The sequence below is a fragment of the Corvus moneduloides genome, chromosome 7 (assembly GCF_009650955.1).
Source record: "Corvus moneduloides isolate bCorMon1 chromosome 7, bCorMon1.pri, whole genome shotgun sequence".
Classification (NCBI taxonomy): domain Eukaryota; kingdom Metazoa; phylum Chordata; class Aves; order Passeriformes; family Corvidae; genus Corvus; species Corvus moneduloides.
Window position 1 is genome coordinate 28,483,811 of NC_045482.1, and position 18,620 is coordinate 28,502,430.

The 18,620-nt window shown below is 42.7% G+C and overlaps 1 protein-coding gene across 4 annotated transcripts in view; it reads right to left on the minus strand.

Annotated features, from left to right (window-relative positions):
• Nucleotides 1–372: 372 nt before the first annotated feature.
• The window catches only part of SEMA5B (semaphorin 5B), a 271,124-nt gene continuing 252,876 nt past the window's right edge, over nt 373–18,620 (minus strand). For 2 of the 4 annotated variants that reach the window (XM_032114157.1, XM_032114158.1), the window contains exon 23: nt 373–4,744. In XM_032114157.1, the coding sequence (XP_031970048.1) occupies nt 4,589–4,744 (156 nt within the window). In that variant the 3' untranslated portion in view covers nt 373–4,588. Of the gene's footprint in view, nt 4,745–5,210; nt 5,281–18,620 lie in introns of all 4 variants that reach the window. The other 2 variants (XM_032114159.1, XM_032114156.1) reach the window with 2 other exon arrangements.

The window sequence follows — 18,620 nt, forward strand, 5'->3', positions numbered from 1 at the left end:
ATGAAAATATAAACAGTATCAAGTATCTCTTTCTTTATAACTCTTAACCAGAATGATTTAGGGGATAATCAGCATTTCTAACTAGAAAAATCAATTTACTTTTCAATTAAAAAATTATATTTCATTTACCTCAAAAGTGGGTTTTTAAACCTAATGGAAAGGGCATTAGATTTTTATAGGGTTTTTTCTTCAGTTTGTTCTTGTGGAATTTGAATACCAGCACTGCCTTTCTTATTCTAAGTTTCCTCTGCAGGCATTTTGCTAAATATATATATTGCGTGTGTATATATTATAAATATATACTGTATCTATCCACTGATAGATGTATACACTGTTACAAAAAGAAGAGTAAGTTGTTACAGAAACTTTACATTTACATTTTTATATATATATTTATATATATATATATAACTCTCCCCCACTACATTTGGTACAAAGAATAAATCAATCTCAGTGGACAGCAGTTTTCTCTCCAGGTGGGCTGAACAGCAGATTATCACTGGAGGCATCAAATTGTCTGCGTCAGACACGGGCTCCATTCCTGCTCTCTGTTGATTTCAAACCAAACACGTCATTTTCTGAATATAAGGCAGTAGGAACAGTGGTGGTTAGACAATAAATGTTATTCTCCTATAGTATCTGTACAGGTCATACATTTAAGAGCGGCCCTGGCTCATACGCTGAACATTCAAGTGCACCTTTAAAGCAACAGCACCTCTTATGTGATGGTTTGATCCTCAAGTAGTTTGTCTGTCAGTAAGCTGTGAGTTACTGGCGACTGCTCAAGGAAAGCCCGACAGCCAGAGCACAACATCCCTGGATAACAGCACTGTGCACACCCCCTCAGCTGGGAGGAAGGCAGCCACTTCCATGGAAAAAGAGAGAATGGCCTAATTACAGATGTTTCTACTACATACTTGGCTGTAAGATTTCCATCATATTTCATGTACTGTACACCTGAATCCTGTCCAAAGGGTTTGCAGAGACACAGTGTCTCCAGACCTACACAGGAACCACCCAGGGTTCCCTGTCTCAGAAGTAAAAGAAAAAAACATTTATATATATATATATATATATATATATATTTATATATTTTTTTATATATACATATAGCATAATGAACTTTCTGGAAGGGAATGCTCCCAGAGGAAACGCATTTCCACTCTAGTTTAAGATGGTGTTAGGAATAGGAAATCTTAGCAAGGGTAACATCCAGCTGCAGGAGCAACTCAAACTTCTTCAGATATTACAGACCTCATGCTCAAGGTGCCAAATTACCTGGATTGCAAGAATATCCCTGCACATGCTGTCATTAACCTGCCACGCATTAGAGAGCTCATAAAAAATGCAACTCTCACACCACGTTAACATCGTCCTTAAAGAACTGCACTCTCCTGCAAACATTAATTGAGTAATACAGTGTTCTGATTTCTTTTTTTCACTCTCTCCTGGATTCTGCTTTCTGCTTGAATGGAGACTACAGCCCCTTGCTGTGATTGCCAATTATATGAAAAAGGGCTGAATCCATTTGGATGGCTGATAAGAAGGAATGTCTTGATGAAACGATAACCACATGCACCACCCTCACAGCACCTGCTCTCCAATAGCCTACAAAATAGCCACCTCTTGAGCACAATGGCAGTAATCACCCATCTTGGTCACTTGAACATTTAAATAATTTTATCTGCTATATGGTACTCTGGGAAAAAGAAATCAGTTTACTTCATATTATTCTGTGAAGCCAAAAATGGAAAAAAAATTTAAAGGGGGAGAGGGGAAAAGAGAAAGGAAAAATAGAAAACTGAGATAATTGCAAGGTTTGACTGACTTGCATCCCCTCAAACTCCAGCTGCAATCTTGCCATGTGCATGGTAATTGCAGAGTGTGTTAATACAGGGAATCTTCTGACAGGGAACCTCAGAGATGGCTTTGATTTTACAATGGCTGGAATGATCTTGGGAGCCAGTATTTTCTCCTGAATCACATAAATTAAAGCTGGGAAATCCCATCCTGATAGTCTGATGTAATAATTTCCAACCCCTGGGCTACGTACTTGTTAGAACTACTTTAAGTCAGGATTTTGTGTTGCTGAGGGGGATATGGAAATTCAGTGAGACAGGGTGAACTCCTTATGGCATGAGGCATGACGTCATCACTCCTCAAATGGGATTTAGGGGCCTGGGAAGAGCCTCCCTGCAGGCTACCTGCTACCAGTGTGCTATCCTGCTTCTCTGGTGATCCTGCTCCATTCCTGCTGCTCTTGCCCGGCTGTGCTGCTGGGGGTTCAGGGCTGCTGAACCACTGTGCCAACTTGGAGAGTTGCAGCAGTTGCTTCAGACAGTCTTCTAGGTCTGCATCAGCTCCTGACTCCACTACTTAAAATCTATTTAAGAGCATCTCTCTCTCTACCTCTGTCTCTTCTATTTCACCTGGTGAGACCAGAGCAGAAACAGGATGAGCTGCTAAATTAGAAAAGCAGCTGCTGAAAATGATGGGCACTGCTGAGCCTAAGGTGTCCTCATGGCAGTGCTAATAACCCCACTTTATTACAAATATCCCTACAGCCTTCAATCACTGCAAACTGAAGTCAAACAAAGTAATTTAGAAATGGGAGGCTATTTTACTCTTGCCCTCTGGTCAAACTGCCATAACACACAGGCTTGCAGAGCCATGTTGGCTCTTCCTCGCAGGAAAAGCAATATACTTGTCACGAGCAAACAGTCTTTCTTCATTTCCTACCAGCTGCCTACATGAAAGAGCTGAGTACACGGCCCAAGCTGGGCTTCCAAACAAGCAACTGCAAAGGAACAGCACTGAGAAACAACTGATGTCGGCTCACAGCGAAATCCGAAACCAAGCACGGACAGACAGGACTGCTGGGAACAGGCCGAGCCTGTGGCCAGGCACTGCTCAGGGAAGATGCAGACAACAAAGCCAAGCTCAGGACCACATGGAGCTCATGCGTATTTCAGCGTGTACTTTTATCTCATGCTCAGTATTGCGACATTCTAAAATACTTAGCATCAGGAGTTCATCATAAATATTTAGAAACACTGAATGATAACAGCGGTGAACTTGTTCACGTTGCTAACACACTGGATGTAGTTGTACATTAAGCACCAGCAATAAGTTTCCTTTTGGCCAAACAATTATGTCAGACAAACATCTGGTTGTAGACAACATGGCTTCTGCATCAGACTAATACAGTTCTTATAGACACAGTCACACACATACACAAAATTACATTTCAAGGCTGGATATACTGTTTGGTAATGCTACCGCTCCAATTTACTTCAATAGCTGCAGCAGCATTTGTTTGTTGGGTTGTTTTTTCTCAGAAAAATTAAAGAAATATTGGCAAACAATGCACATTACTCAGCTGTGTTACTATTTCATAGAGTACTGACTGGAAGACGCTGTAAGAATGTGCAGCAGACTTTCTGGGTCATGTCAGACTATGGAAACATTCCTTAAAAAAATACCTTCCCCCTGCAAAGTCAGAATTATTCACTTTTGGAAAGTATATGAACTAAAACCCAATAATAAAACGAGAGGAAATATTAGCCCAAAGTATGGTGACTTCCCACAAGAAGAGCATGGCCTCTAAATTTGCCTCTCCTGGCAGACACAATCAGGATCACAGCTATAACAAAAAGAGTTAACACTGTCTCAGAAAAAAAGAAAAAGGAAGAAAGAAAAAAGCCCATGGCTCTTGTGCGGCAATCATCACATCTCTTTTTCCAGTGATATAAACATCTTTGTTTGTTAGGCACTCCAAGTTCATGTCTCCAATGTTATTCCAACATTTATTTTTCTCAGTGTCTCACTGCCTGTATAATTTTCTTTTAATTAAGACTGGAAACATTCTGGAAAGCTTCTTTGGATAATGCACTTCATTTGTGTGTTGTTTCTCATCAGCAGAACTGCATATTACCAAAGAAGGCTGCAGAGAGTATTTCCTGTAATATGAAAAGATTCTGTTGAAGATACAGGGAACAGTGCCCTAGAAAGTTACTACTTTTTTTTTTTTTTTTTCAGAAACTTAAAAAAAAATCAAAAATAAGAAAAAGAAAAGGAAAAAGAAAATGTTCTTCAAGTTGTTGGCATGACGGAGTCCTGTTCGGCCTGTCCCATGAGGTGTGTGTCATCCAGTGCACCACTGCTGTCCTGGCTCAGGAAGGATGCATCCAGCCCTGCTCCAGGAGGCTAACTCTTGCCTTGCTTGGAGTGCTGCCATGTGTTGTGTGTGGCTGCTCAGTCCACACAACTGTGTGCTCAAATCCAGCACACAGCCCCTTCCTTGACAATCTCAGCCTTGGACAGCACACTGACCTTCCAGCCATAAACAGTTGCAGTAGAACAGCCATCTCCAGCCAAATATCCACAAAAGCTCTGCAGAACGGTCCATATGCATTTTTGTCCTTGTAAGGAGATGTGCTGTTTACAAGAAACACAATTAACCAAAGAAAACAAAAAAGACCCTACTGTACAATATTTACATCTAGAGGCTGGGCCAGTATTTGGTCCATAAAATCAATTAAAAAAAATCATATAGGAAGTTATCCAGTCCCATAGGATCTGTCCATCATCAGCTGTTGGTAAAGGTCCTTCCAGGGGAGGCCTCGGGCCTGTAATCATATTTATTCAGTGTACTGGGATAATAGGTTGTTGTGTACACATTGGTTTGCTGCAGCGGGTAGAAGTTGGTCCTGTCGTCTGGTATCAAGTTGTTCTTGTTAAGTGTCTGTAAAAGAGAAGAGGAGATGACAGGCATGGCCACAGTGCCACACAATTTCTCTTTCCTACCTGCAGACACCTCCCTCTCACCTGCCTTCTCCAGCACGGACTCTGCTGCGGCCACCACCACCTTCCCTCCAGCTGGGAGAGCAAGATGGTGCCTCGCGCTCACTATGGGGCTGGTCTGGGGGACCACAGCTGCTGCCAGGTCTCCCTCAGCGGCCCTGTGCTCAGCTGCTGCTAGGAATGGACCCAGAGCCCTCTCCAGGGACACGGAGTCTCCTGGTGGACGGCATGTTGTCTGAACACCATTGTCACACAAAGCCATGCTGGGCCTACACGGAAGTTGGTGGTTAATGGCAGCGCTCAGTTCTAACCTCATCCAAAATGCTCATGGTACAGCCTGTGGCTCCCTCTCAAACCAGGTGCCAAACGGCAGCTTTTCCTCTTTGGAAGAGCAGGTGTGCATTTACCTGATCTCCATCTCCATTGGTAGATATCCAGGTTTGGACCCCCCGATATTAAGTGTGTCACTTCTGTAAGCTACAGTATAAGTAACAAATCATGGTCACTTTTGGAAAATCTAAAATTACTTTAAAAATTTTAACAACCACGTAACAATTGTTGGAAACAATAACATAAAAAATTAGAACGACAAATGCCCGTTTTACCACAAAAATTTAGAAATGTTTTTTTTCTCCCTCCCCTCTTCCCACCAACAAGCAGATGTCCCCCTCTCCCCAGATTAAAGCCCATTGCTATGCCAGCTGTTACCTATGTACAAGGATAAAATCACATATTGTGTGTGTGTGCAATAATTCTATGGAACTTTCTCCTACCTCACAGTCATCTGATTTCTGTGAATTTGTCTGAGATACTTCTATCACAGTTTTCTCAACTAACCCCTAGCTTAAACTTCTTATGCCTATCTCTGGTCTGTGTCACTCCAGCCTTTAATGGCTGTTGTGCAGGGAACTCACTCCTTTGATCTGAGAGTCAACACTAGGCATGCTGCTACAGCATATCCTTATCTTCAGGGAACATTTAATTAACAGCACATTTAAAGAGAGTATGAGCATCTCTCCTGCCAGGAGCAGAGATGGAGAGGTCTAATGAGCCAGCTAGTCCTGGGCCCTAATGGTTGTTCTGGGCCCTAATGGTTGTTCTGCCATGATCTGATGCTCCTTTAGTGATGAACCACTTCACCTCAGTTCCCCCTTGAGACAAACACCTCATACCTGACCCAGCTCAGGGCAAGATGAGAACTAATTAACTAATGCTCGAGTCCATAAACTACCCAGCTCATTTAGCTTTACTCGCCCCATTGAACTTCAGGCAAAGTGGCTCTGTCAGCAAGGTGAGAAGTCTCTGTTCTGCCTGAGGGCAGGTGCAGATGGAAATTTCTGGGGAAGGCTCTGTCCCCCTCAGACCCAGCAGCAGCAGGGTGACCTGGCAGCACTGGGTTGCCTATAGATGGGGAGCAGGGTCTTGCCCTGTGCATATGCCTGCTGCACAGTCAGGGTTTATCCACATCCCAGCTGTGACCACTGGAAGGATCAGGTACCCCTGGGCTCAAAGACAAGACCACAGGCAGTACATTTATCTCCCTATTTCTTTGTAATCAAATCATTTTACTGCATGGGGAGGGGGAGAGAGGAGGAAGAAAAGAAAATGTTTTCTTTTAATCGCAGACTGACAGCTACAGCTACCCTGGGAGCTTACAACTCCCAATTTCATACAAGACGTTAGGAGGAAAAGCTTTCCTGTGACAAAGCTACCCTGGCAAAGAGATTTCCCAATTGCTGAACCACTGAATAAGTTTTTCAGAAATGAGCACTGCCTGAAACATCTCATACATGAAAACTGGAGAGACCCAGCCCCCTCCTGGTCCGACTGTGATCTCCCACTGCATGGAGTCTCTAAAATGATCCTGCAGCACAACACTTGTAGGAACCAAGGAGAGAATTTGTATAGGCATGCTCTAAGTGACAAATATTTCCAAGAAATGAGAATTTGTGCCCTTCAATATGAAAGTAGAAAAGGAAATCTTATGCTTTGCTCCCAGTCATTCAAAGAAATATTATAGTGTGGCCAACAGCCTGCTGCTTTGTGCTAGAGCCTGGGAAACAAGGAAGCCAGCCTCAATCCTCTAGTGCTTGCTATGCTTCCTTGGGAAATCCAATTAACTGCTCTGCACTTCCGTGTCTTCTGACCCAGCTTGATAAAAACAAAATTTGAGAGTCCCTGTAGAAAGGCACTTTACTAAGTACTACCACTGAGTATTTGGAGGAGCTGCTCTCTGGTGAGCTCCATAGGTGTTCACACTGGCTGTACATGATGGCTGCTGTTTCCTACTGATGTTCCTAGTCCAGGATACCCGCTGCAGACACTGTAACTCCATGGCCACAGCAGGAAGGAAGAGGAAAAGGCTGGGTCCCACTGCCACGGTTTCTCTGGGCTCTCTTGAAGCTGGTCCAGCATCCAGGCCTTGTCTGGGTTGGTTAAGATTCATGACATGCCAGGATTGCCACCTCTGAAACTTAGTGAGATGAAAATCCTGACCTGAAACAGCTCAGGACCATCTTGATCTGAAGACAAAGACATTGGGACTCAACTTCTTTGGCTTTCAGATGGAAAATCTGTATGAGTTTCAACATGTTCCACAGTATTTAAAACTAGCCCATTACAGCAGATTAGCAACTATGAATGCACATGATGTGCATTTCCCCCCTCTCTTTCTTCTTATGTTCTTATAATACTTACTTAGGAAAAACCCCACATCTGGTCATTTGCTCTTTTTGGTTTTATTTTTGATGGACGGCTTATATCTTAGAGAAATACCTCATGAAAATGGTTTAGTGGAATTTATAATGCAATTAGCTGCGAAGAATTTGTCTCTGGAAATGCTGTGATGGCAGTATTGTCCTAAATCAGCATGATCAATGTGCACTGCCTTAGCATTTCCCCACACAAACTTATTGTCTGTCTCATTTTAATAAACAGATGATTAGGTTCCTTGGCACTAGAAATTGGTTGATATTTTGTAGAAGGGAAATTAGGCAGCAGTGAAATTTAGAGATGTACACAGACACACTCATGCCTTCACTGCAGGAGAAGAGGTTGGAGCTAAATCTCTCTGGGTTGACTCCTGTGCTGCTTTACTCAGAGTTTTAACCCCTGCTCTTGTTCCTGCAGCTCTTCCCAGTGACAGTACAGAGATGGCCAACAGCTTCCCTTTGGAAAGCATTTCCCCAATGCTGTGTGGATTATACCATTGAGGTCAGAGCCTCCTGACAGTCTGAACTCATTGGAGTACCCATGGATGCCCCCAGCAATACTGATCAGTCCCAACAGGAAAGGTGAGAGTTGTCACCAATGCACAAGTACAGACTGTCACAAAAACCAACACAGAGCAGACCCTGGCTCCCAGCCCAACTCCTGCCAGTGTCTCATCCCTCAGCCACTCCTGAGCCAGGTCCCCAGTACTACCAGGGCCAAGAAGTGCTTCCTGAAGACAACACCCAGCAAGTCCTCTCAGAAAGGACAGTCCTTTGGTGCTTGCAGGGGCTTGTCAGTGGCTGCAGCAGCTAAGCTGACTGAAGCAGCCCAGCCAGCACTAGAGCTCAGGCTGTCCTCACCAGAGGCTCCCGGGAAGGAAAAGAGACTTGCCTTTACAACCTGAGCCCTTCTGCACCATATCCTGCACCCTCCAGGGTGACAGACATGTCAGTCATCTGAGCACCTCCAGACCCTACTCATGACACTTTTCCTGACACTCAGCCTCTATTTTCCTCTTATCGTCTGCTCCCTCCCATATCAAACACTACTGACTGCCCTTGCCAGCAACTACAAGCTTTTTGGACTGTCTGCTCAGTAAGCAGAAAGAACCAAAAGCCTGATCAATGCTTACAGCTGCAAATTACTTGCTGCAAAATCTCTGTGCCATACACACAATGTATTCCAAACACTGAGGAAAATGCATTTCAGGCCCTCGTTTTTGTCCTATCCTTCTTTCTTCAAAGAAGCTTCTGGTATTTGTGCAAGCATAATATTGCCCATAAAAAGTGAGGCCAGACTGAGCTAATACGAAAAACCTGTGGAATGTGCTTAGGAAAAGTACTCCATTCAACTAACAATTAGTTCTTTTACCTGCTTCCTCCCTTACACGATGAGCCATGCCATCCTGACATAGCTAATATAATTTGTTTTCTTTGGTCTGTTCACCCCTAACCTCAACTCAAGGGCCTGTTAGCAGAAGGAAAGCCACCAGCATGCTCTAACCCAGCCAAGTGGATCACTCAAAAGCAGGCCCAACTTCAATTGCTTTCTTTAAATGACACTTTACTCGGCTGCACTGGCATACGACTAATATAATAAAAAAAGTCTCTGGCCCAGGAACTCTGCTTTGTCAAGCAGGGACGTTTTCAGATGGACTAAAATGGTTATGGCTTTAACAGAATGTAAAAGAGCAGCAGCTTGCTCCATTATATGTGATCTGTCAACTAACCAAGAGGTCCAACCTTGTTATTGGTGAGTTGCATGTCCAAGCCAAGCACAACAGAATCTTGAATATTTCAATATTTATGGAATTATACGAACAATTTGATCACTCATGCTAGTGTGTTTGCAGTTAGAACTGGAGGAGTCTGAGGGGCAGGGTTACAGATGCCTCCCTTGTGTGGGGCTCTGCCTCCGTGCTCACACCAGAGGCAGAGCACTCACATGCACTCACAGGCTGCTTCTCCCAGTTACAGCCAAGTGCTGGGTGTGTTAAACATGACTCTATTGTATCATATGCATACATTTAACTTTGTTCAGCTTTCTCCATTGATATTTTTAGCCTAAGTCATCATTCAGATTTTCCGTTTGTTCCTTTTTCTCCAGCAAGGCCTTGCCACTACTTCCCCAAATTCTGCCTCTGCTCCAAATCATTAAGTCATTATCCACTGACCTACTTGCTTACATTCTCCCAGATGTATCAAAACATCTTTACACGTAACACTATGGGACTTCCAGTACTACTCCCAACTCCCATCCTACAGCTGCAAATATAAGCTGTGTAAACATTTCTTAAGCACATAAACAGATCAAATGTTTCAATTTTCAGTATACAGTCATGAAAATTTCAGAACTTGATTTAAAAAGTAGATGGGCATCTCCCCACTCCCAATTACAAGGAATTCCATGTATTTATTGAGAAGCTAAAATGAAAATGATACCTATAAAAGCATCTGATACACGTACAACGAATACCAAAATTAGGGCCATTATGTAGTTCCCACAGGGTAACATATGATGGCAAGATTTCCTTAATCTGCTCATGTAGAAAACACTCAGCTTTTCAGAGCATTCTCTCTGAGCTCCACATCTTCTTTTCTATTTTGGGTGTTGTAGAGGAAGAGTCAGCAAGTTTCCCAGGAGTTTTGTAGGTTAATCCTCACCAGCTATTCAGCACCACAGTCCCAGTGAAGTCAGTGAGCAAGGACGATTTCCCCCAACCTCACAGTTTCTCCACTATTTCTCTGTGAATGGTTATAGTTTCACTTCTTCTACCTCCCACCCACGAGACTTTCCTCTTTAAAGGGGTAAAAAAGAAAAATAGTTGGGTGACCCTCCCTGGGCAGCTTCAAACCATTTTTTTCAGTGTCTATGATTACCACCACTTCAGCCTCTGAAGAGGCTGAACAATGCAGTGCACATCTTTCCAATGGCCATGACTCATCAGAGATGTGCTGCCTGTGCCAGGGCTGCACAGGTGTAAGTTTTCATCTTGAACGTTTGTTTGTAATGTTGAACATCCCAGTGTACTACAGAGGAAAACTTCCCCCTTCCTTCACCACAGGGTGAGTGCAGGCATGAAGGAACCAGGGCTAACAACTCCAGTCATTGCTAATCCTGGTCATCCACTGTGGACACAGGAGAAGGTCTAAAATCAGGGTCCAGGAAACAGACAGCAACTCTGTAGCCAGCCCATCCCTCTTTGTAAATCCAAATGAAGCCCCTGTGCATCCCGCATCCTTCCGCTGCAGAAATCAGGGACAATACTCCTGCTGAACTCAGTCACACAATTATCCCTAAAAGAATTGAGGCAGCCTTTCCAACTTTTCTTGTAACAGCATCCAACAGACCTCCTGTAGCAACAGTGGGATGGCCATTACGCCCCCTCATTCCCCAGGAAAATGGAGGGATAAGGGAATTGTGCAATGATGTAATGAAACCAAGATCCAACATTTAGTTTCTTTTGTGCTCCTTTTAAGCTGTTTGCTTCTTGCAATGAAATTAGATTGAGCAAAATGCCTTTTTGATGCAGATCAGCTGTTTCATGGAGCTAGCCATGTTAAAGGATGTTACTTTTTGTGCTGTAGGAACATTAACCAAATGACTCAGGGTTGTGGAAATATATTAATATTATGAAATATTTACCAAAGCTTATACATCTCTGGAAGTACCAGGGCAGAGATCTCAGAATTATAATTAACCATAGAATTTGGGAATAATTAGCATAATAATTACATTTCAACAAAATAAACCATACAACTAAAATAACCTCTTTTGGCAATAACTGACACCGAGAAAATACATGACGTCTGGCCCACCCACATGCTCCCTTTCTTCTGATCAACTGGATGCCACAACACTGCTGTGCCTCTCAAGCTAAGAGTTACAAATAACCCTGGAACGATGGAAAGTTGCCAGAAAGACCTTATGAGACCCATGTATTTACTCCAAGCTAGGAGTGATTTTTAAGACTTGAATGATTTCTCTTTCTGATTTTTCTTTGGAATTTGCTTAGTGTCTTATGCCAAGCAAACTATCTCACCTGATACTTTCATAAAACCTCTTAAGCTCTGCCTACATGAAGTCAAAGGCAGCAGTGGCCAGGGTTTATGTATTGAGTTTTTTCCTGATGAATTCAATAAGGCTGTTTGCAGGATTTACAATGAACTGTAGATGTACAGATGAGCAACCTATTTTCTATATAAGAAGGTTATTCATCTCAAAAAGAGATACAAAAAAATCCCACTGGGACACTAAACTTATGATTGCATGTTCTTTTTGGATGGAAGCTTACCGTATTTTTAGACTGGAGATTCTTTGTTCACTGTTATTGGTAAATAAATTAAACAACCCCCAAATGACAGCAGCATCTGTAGATGTGCTCAGGTTGACAATAGAACTAACATTCAATTATCAGAAAATGAATAGCTAAAGTTATCTACAGCTGTTTGAAAATAGCTATTTTATCCTTGCACTTAGGAGGGAGCGAAGTTATATTACTGCCATTTTAAACTTATAAAACCCTTCAGAGCTGGCAACATAAAGGACCATTGTCAGAAGGATCCTTTGGCACATCTCTGACTATAAGCATATGAGTAAGATGGCAAAACAAACTGCATTTAATAGTAAGGCAAACTGAAGTATTTTTCTGAACTGGAAACTGAAGGAGGTCATGGAAATCTTCCCACTGGCAAGTGCAGGTGTGCAGCCTAAAGCTTGCTATTTAGCCCCAGCTTGACTATGATTTGGTGGTGGCAACACCCATGACGTGGCGTCCAGACACAAAAAAGGAATTCAGGGCTGCCCCAAGTGCTTCCCAATATAGCTGGTGCACAGGATATAGCAGACATGATCTCAGCTGTGTGGGAAGGTGTAAACTGTCTCCTCACTGCACTCCTGTTCCTTGGTGAATGCCCTTCCTGGATGCCCTACGTACACAGGAGTGTTACAAGAGAGGCTCAGCACCTCAGCTGCAGCATGTGACCCTGCACATGCTCCAGTACTCAGACAAACTCCCCAGAGGCATAACCACAGCCCTTTAAAACTGACATTAATAGTCACACTGGGTGCAGATGATGGTTTGGAGCACTGGGCTCTGCTGGGCTTCAGCTGATGGTACCTGGCCTGGGGCTGTCTGGGGGAGGCAGCTCCCACTGCCACACTGAAGTCATACTGGAGCAAGCAGCCTTGAGGTTTTGGATGGCCTCAGACCTGCTTGTTCTGGTGAATTACCAACACAAGTCATGCAGCCTGGTGCCAGCCCACAGTGCTACATTTAGACTGAGAATTGCAACGGTGTAACTGCAGTGGTGAAAAAAGAAGTAGTAAAAATAAAAATAAAAGTAAAAACTGAGCCCAATTTGCCATCTGCTAACTCCATTCAGTCTCTTATAGTCTTACTGCTTTCCAAATTCTCCCACCCTCTAAATAGCTGCTTTTTGATTATTTTCCTCAAGACTGCTTTGTTTTCTCCCCATGCTGCATCTCACCTTGTTATTTCCTCTCTACATTTGTAACCTCCTCAGGTCATTTTCCATTATTTCTATACCAGTGGCTGTTTTTTTGACAGACCTCCCAGTTTAATATCTTCTGCTCATTTAATTTACACACTAACTGCACTCCCTCCAAGCTCATTAATGAAGATATTAAATAAAGCCAAACCTTGCATTACTGCTTGCAGTGCCCCAAACAACTCCTCCCCATAGCCCCGTTTGTTCCCATTAACAATTGCCCGATGTTCACAGTCCATTAGCCAGGTTTCAATCTCTACAGCAGCCTTCCTGTCCAAGCCAATTTCTATTTACACATCACAAGATTATTTAAGACACCAATACCACCCTCTTTTCCTTAGATGTATAGATGAGAGAAGCTACATTTTTAACCAGCTGAGAATCTGCAGCTCAAACTCTGTGCAAAAAGTGATTATGTTTGATTTCTCCCTGCTCAGCATTAGGTCTTGGCTCAGCTGTCAGCTCAGCCAAACCACCTTTCATTTCATCAGTGTATGTGATATGTTGCCTCTCAAATATTAATTCAGATCTTCCTGCATATTAATACTGACACAGATTTGTTTCAATGAGTTTCCTTTGCTGTAACTGAAAGTACAGTAGAGTCAATCCCATTTGTTTCTCCTGGTTTCACTGTCTAGTATGGCCCCCACTGCCAAATTTTACAGACAGAGTGGGATTTAACACCCCATTGATGTGCTGGGTTGAATGGGGAAGGTCCAGGCGTTCTCTAGTGATTGTGGGCCCGTATGCTCACAGATGTTTTGTCTTATCCCCAAATCCAACTGACATTTCCCACACAGACTTACTGGAGCTACTTGTGTGACTTTAGTGCGTTGGACTTCTGCAGCTTAACAGTGACTCAATTAGCAGGGCGGAAATTGGCCAGCTTTCTCACTAACACTTTTGTATTACCTTTGCAATTCATGGCACTGGGGGTTTGCCCAAGGTCCATGGTATTTATAAAGGTAATTGGAGTTGTTCATTAGCTGGTTCTCAGAGACTCTGGGATACAGTCCATCTAGATTCCTTCATCCACAGATTTTCAGTTCTTTCCTTTATTCACATGCTTTGTGCCAAATCTCAGGACGATATTAGAGCTGACTTAATGGGGATTCCCCCAGCTGTATGGGAGTGCAGGCAGAGTTACTCCTGCTTCCCCTATGCCAAACCTCTCGTGCACATATAAATGATGCATCAGGGAAGGTGGCCATGGCTGTAGTGTTGCCTCAGTCTGTGCAGCCCATGCTGTGGCAGCAGCCAGCACATCCTGAGCAGCCCTGAGCTCTCAATGACTCTTTGGGACCGGGCAGTCATGGTCCAGAAAAAAAAAAAAAGCTCAAGTATTTCATCTGTCCTCACTCAGAGCTGAATACTGACAAAGCTATCTTTATTTTTAATGCATGTATCTCAATTTCTTTATAACTCTACTTAAGAATCCATTTTCTGCAAGTGGAACTGTTCCAGAAGAATAGAGAGGCACTCCCCAAGTGTAGCACAAAGGTTATATGTTTTCTGCTATTTATTGTTTGTCTAATATTACCCTCTCCCTTTACTTTAGCTCCCTGCCTCTTTCTTGGCTCCCTTTAAAGTCTTCTGCAAACACATAACTAATTCCTCCTGCACATCTTGGTGACACTGAAGATTTCCTGGTTCAGCTAATACACATAACACTTCTAGCCAGAGCTTCGAGGAGACAAAGAGGAGAGAATCACCCCAAGCACCTGGACCAAGGGAGAACCATTAACTTCTAGTGAATGAGGCAAGGGTATATTTGAAATATTCCTCTGCTGACCGGTAGAGGGAAGTCATGTAAGTAAGAAGCAGCCAGTCCAGTGCAATTTTGCTATGCCCATTCCTATAGTTCTTCAATTAATTATTCTTCCAGCACAGCTGGGTGGGTGCAAGCATGTACATGTCAAGCTCAGAGAAATTAGGAAAGGGGAAAATTGCAAGAAAAAGGTAGTATCAGTCACTAGATCAATGAGTGTAGCTGGAAAAATCAGATAAATTTTAGAACACATCTGTTTTCAGTTCTGAAACAGCAGCTCACATGTTCAAAAACCTGCCAGATTTTCCAGCTACACTCATTGATCTAATTAAAAACAAACCAAAACTTGTCTGCCTACAAACAGATTATCACAGCTGCAGTAAAACAACTCCAAAGAAAGGCTCACGTGAGCATCCATGATGACCAGCCTAGCCTGTGGGAAAGCAGAGCATGGACCATATCCCTAACCTGGCTGTAGAGGAGATACACCTAGTTATAAAGAGGAAGCAGAGAAGCTGAGTCAATAAAGAAAAACATGACAGGATTAATATGAAGTATCTACCCACAGTGTCAAAACTTCATAATGTGGCTTAAAAACAAAAAGTCCTCCCAAAAGCCAGACTCTCTTAAAAATGGTGGGGAAAAGGGAACAGTGAGGATTCCCACCCTACAGGGAGCAGCAACAGCCCTGTGAAGCCGCAAGGGTTTGCATGAAAAGCAGATGGAGCGGGGACTCAATTCCCATCGCGGGACTGCTGTGAGCAGCTGCTTAGTATCCCAGAGGGAGCAGGAGCAAGGTAACACTCAGATCTGAATTGGCAGTCTCCCCTACTCTTAAATACTTTATCTATGCGAGTGCGGTATCTGTGACTCACACACAGCAACCCGCTGAGCCCCTGCTGCCGTGGGTGGGGACAGCACCAGGAGAGGCACATCCCTCTCTGGGCACAATCATCCCAGGACAGCCACATCTTCAGGCATGCTTGACTGCTCAATTTGACTCGAGCCAATGATATAAAGGGAGAAAAGACACTAATAGATTTAGACTGAGACGCACCACTTAATCCTTTTTTCCCCATCAGTAAGCTCTCTTTCTTTCCCTTCATAGTAGGCATTATGCAAATCAAGAGTCCCCTGAAGTGATATTTGCAACTGCAGGATCATACAAGAAAGGGCACTATGCTTCTTTGCCAATTCAACCCCCTGCCCGTACTATTCTATTTCAAATAATACTATACTCATGGTAAGTACTAAAAATACGTACTCTACCATTCAAGCACTTTATGTTCTTAAATGCCACTTTGTTCAAGGGAAATAGTCTTTGTTAAACATGAAATTCACTGGGAACAGAATTTATGTTTCAATCTGATTTACTGTATTTATATATATATATGGCTTTTTTCCCCCAGCTGATTACATCAGCTAATGCCATGCAGCTAAAGCAAATACTTCAGGGAGACTGTTGATAACTTCTTGATAATGTTGCGTATCATCAACTACTGCCTTGTATATGAACTTTACAGCCGCTTCCTGAGGCTTGAATGATGCACAGTGATAGGGTCACTGGCAAAAGAAAAAAGCTTATATCACAGTGCTATCAATGTATGTGCTGTGATCACCAAAAATAAATGGGTTAGCCAATTTTAGTTGAAGTAGCAACACATCAAATTAAGTGGCAGGACACTGAAACACAAAGTTTTCCATGGAGAAGTAAACATCCTCAGAGACCAAGGCTGACTTTGACAAACATTCCTCTAGGGCACTTGACAGCAGTTTAAATAGCTTTAACTTAAACCACTGGCTGACTCCTCTCTATAAAAGAGGTGTCATTTTCAGCAGCAATGAAAATGACCATCACCAAGAGAGAGATATTTAAAATCCATACCGACATTCACTTTCCTACACCCTAAGCTCTACTTCTTTTTCACAGAATAAAATCACAGAATATTCTGAACTGGAAGGAACCCACAAGGATCATCCAGTCCATCTCTCAAGAGAATGGCCCTTACAGAATAACCTTGGCATGATTAGCACTATGTTCAAACCAACTGAACTAATCTTCTTTTTGCTAATTTTTGCAAGGTTGAATGCCACACCAAACATCCAGCTTGTTGTTTTATTCAGAAGGATTCTTCTTCCAAAGAGAGAATTGGTTTCTGTTTCTCAGCTCTCAATGTTAGTATTTTATTGCCATGAATTATTTGGGATTAGTAATGAAGTGTGGATCACAGGGCCCGGAGTTCCTCACAGGGGGTGTCTGCTCTGCACTCTGTCATTTGTTTCCCAACAGCATTGTTCTCACTTTATTAGAAAATATTCATTGCAGCTTCTAATTTATACAGAGTCCCAAGTGATCAACTGAATATTCCCCCCATTTTCTGGTAACTGCATCTATATTTGCTGTATAATTTTAGGCAAATGCAGGACTCACAGTTCTACTGAAGTTAATGTGTATTGTTCTACTGAAGTTAATGTGTATTGTTCTAATGTCCTAGAAAATTCAGATATCAAGTGATACATCAAACACTTAGTTTCCCTCTTTCATTGCCATGTCCTGCAATGTCACACAGTTCTCACCTCATCTTTTCCAACAATAAATTTAATCCTTGACATAAATGACTGTTTTGCTTCAGTGTTTGGCCCTTAGCTCCTACAACAGCAGTGCTGATGCCAGAGAAGATGCAATACTCAGGTGCTTCCTCAGCTTATTTGAGGCATCAATACAGAGAGTTTTACTGTGTGACTCATGACTAAAGCTGTGTTGAAGGAAGGAAGGACAGAGGGAGGTCTGTCCAGCACAATCTCAAAGAAAATCTGCAGAATCATCATCAAAACCATCCTGCAAACTTACAGTTCTCACTGATCCCATCTGGCCTGATCCAAAGGCCGTTGGATTTTGGATTTGGACCAATATGCAGACGCCTTTGTCCAAATCCCATGTAGAATAAAATGCTGGCTGTCTTTATTGGCAGAGGATTTAGCAATAGGAAGAAGTTCAGTCCAAACCCTTTCTCCATGTGTGGCTGTTCCATGAGTTCCTAATTCACAAGGGTTCAATCTTGACCCTACATCCTCCTGCTTCTACCGCAGGACCATCTGGCTTTCCATCAGCACAGCTCTGGTAAGTAACTCACACAAGGCATGGAGTAGCTGAAGCAAGATGTTTAAAAGAAGATCTCCTTGCTGCTTTGATAGTCAGTTATTATCTAATCAGCATGGCAGTGCTGGGAAGGTTGTAGGTGGTTCTGTAACCCGTCATGCCAAAATGTGAAGAGCAGATAATTTTTATTTCATTATGCTTTTGTTCTGCACAGTCTTCAATATTGTCAGAGTGTTGTTTGAACTTCAACCAATTAATGAAACATGAACTGCTTATTAGGTGACCCAAGAGGTCTCTCCCCTACGATCCGTGAATACCAAATCAAAATCAACATGTTGCTGGTAAATGCATATGCATTAAATCTTTCAAGACATCATGGCTAAAATAGCTAATAATAAACCTCACATCATTCTTGAGAAAGCAGAACAGGAAGGGAAAAGAAGCCAACAAAAATAAAACATGCTTCTGCAAAACACTGCCTATGCAAGTTAGCATCAACTACATGATCAATAGGTCACCATTATGTACGGTATTTACATCTGATCTGCATTACTGCACTGCTGTGCTGAAATGGCCAACAAGGCTCGTATCAGCTAGCACTTCCTTCATTAAAACCTGCCTTCATATAAAATTTACCTTGATTTATGAGTTTGCATTCAGTGCTGTACATTGGAATGTAACACTGCCAAACTTTCTACAGTGTTCACCTGCTGGTTGTAGAGCAGAG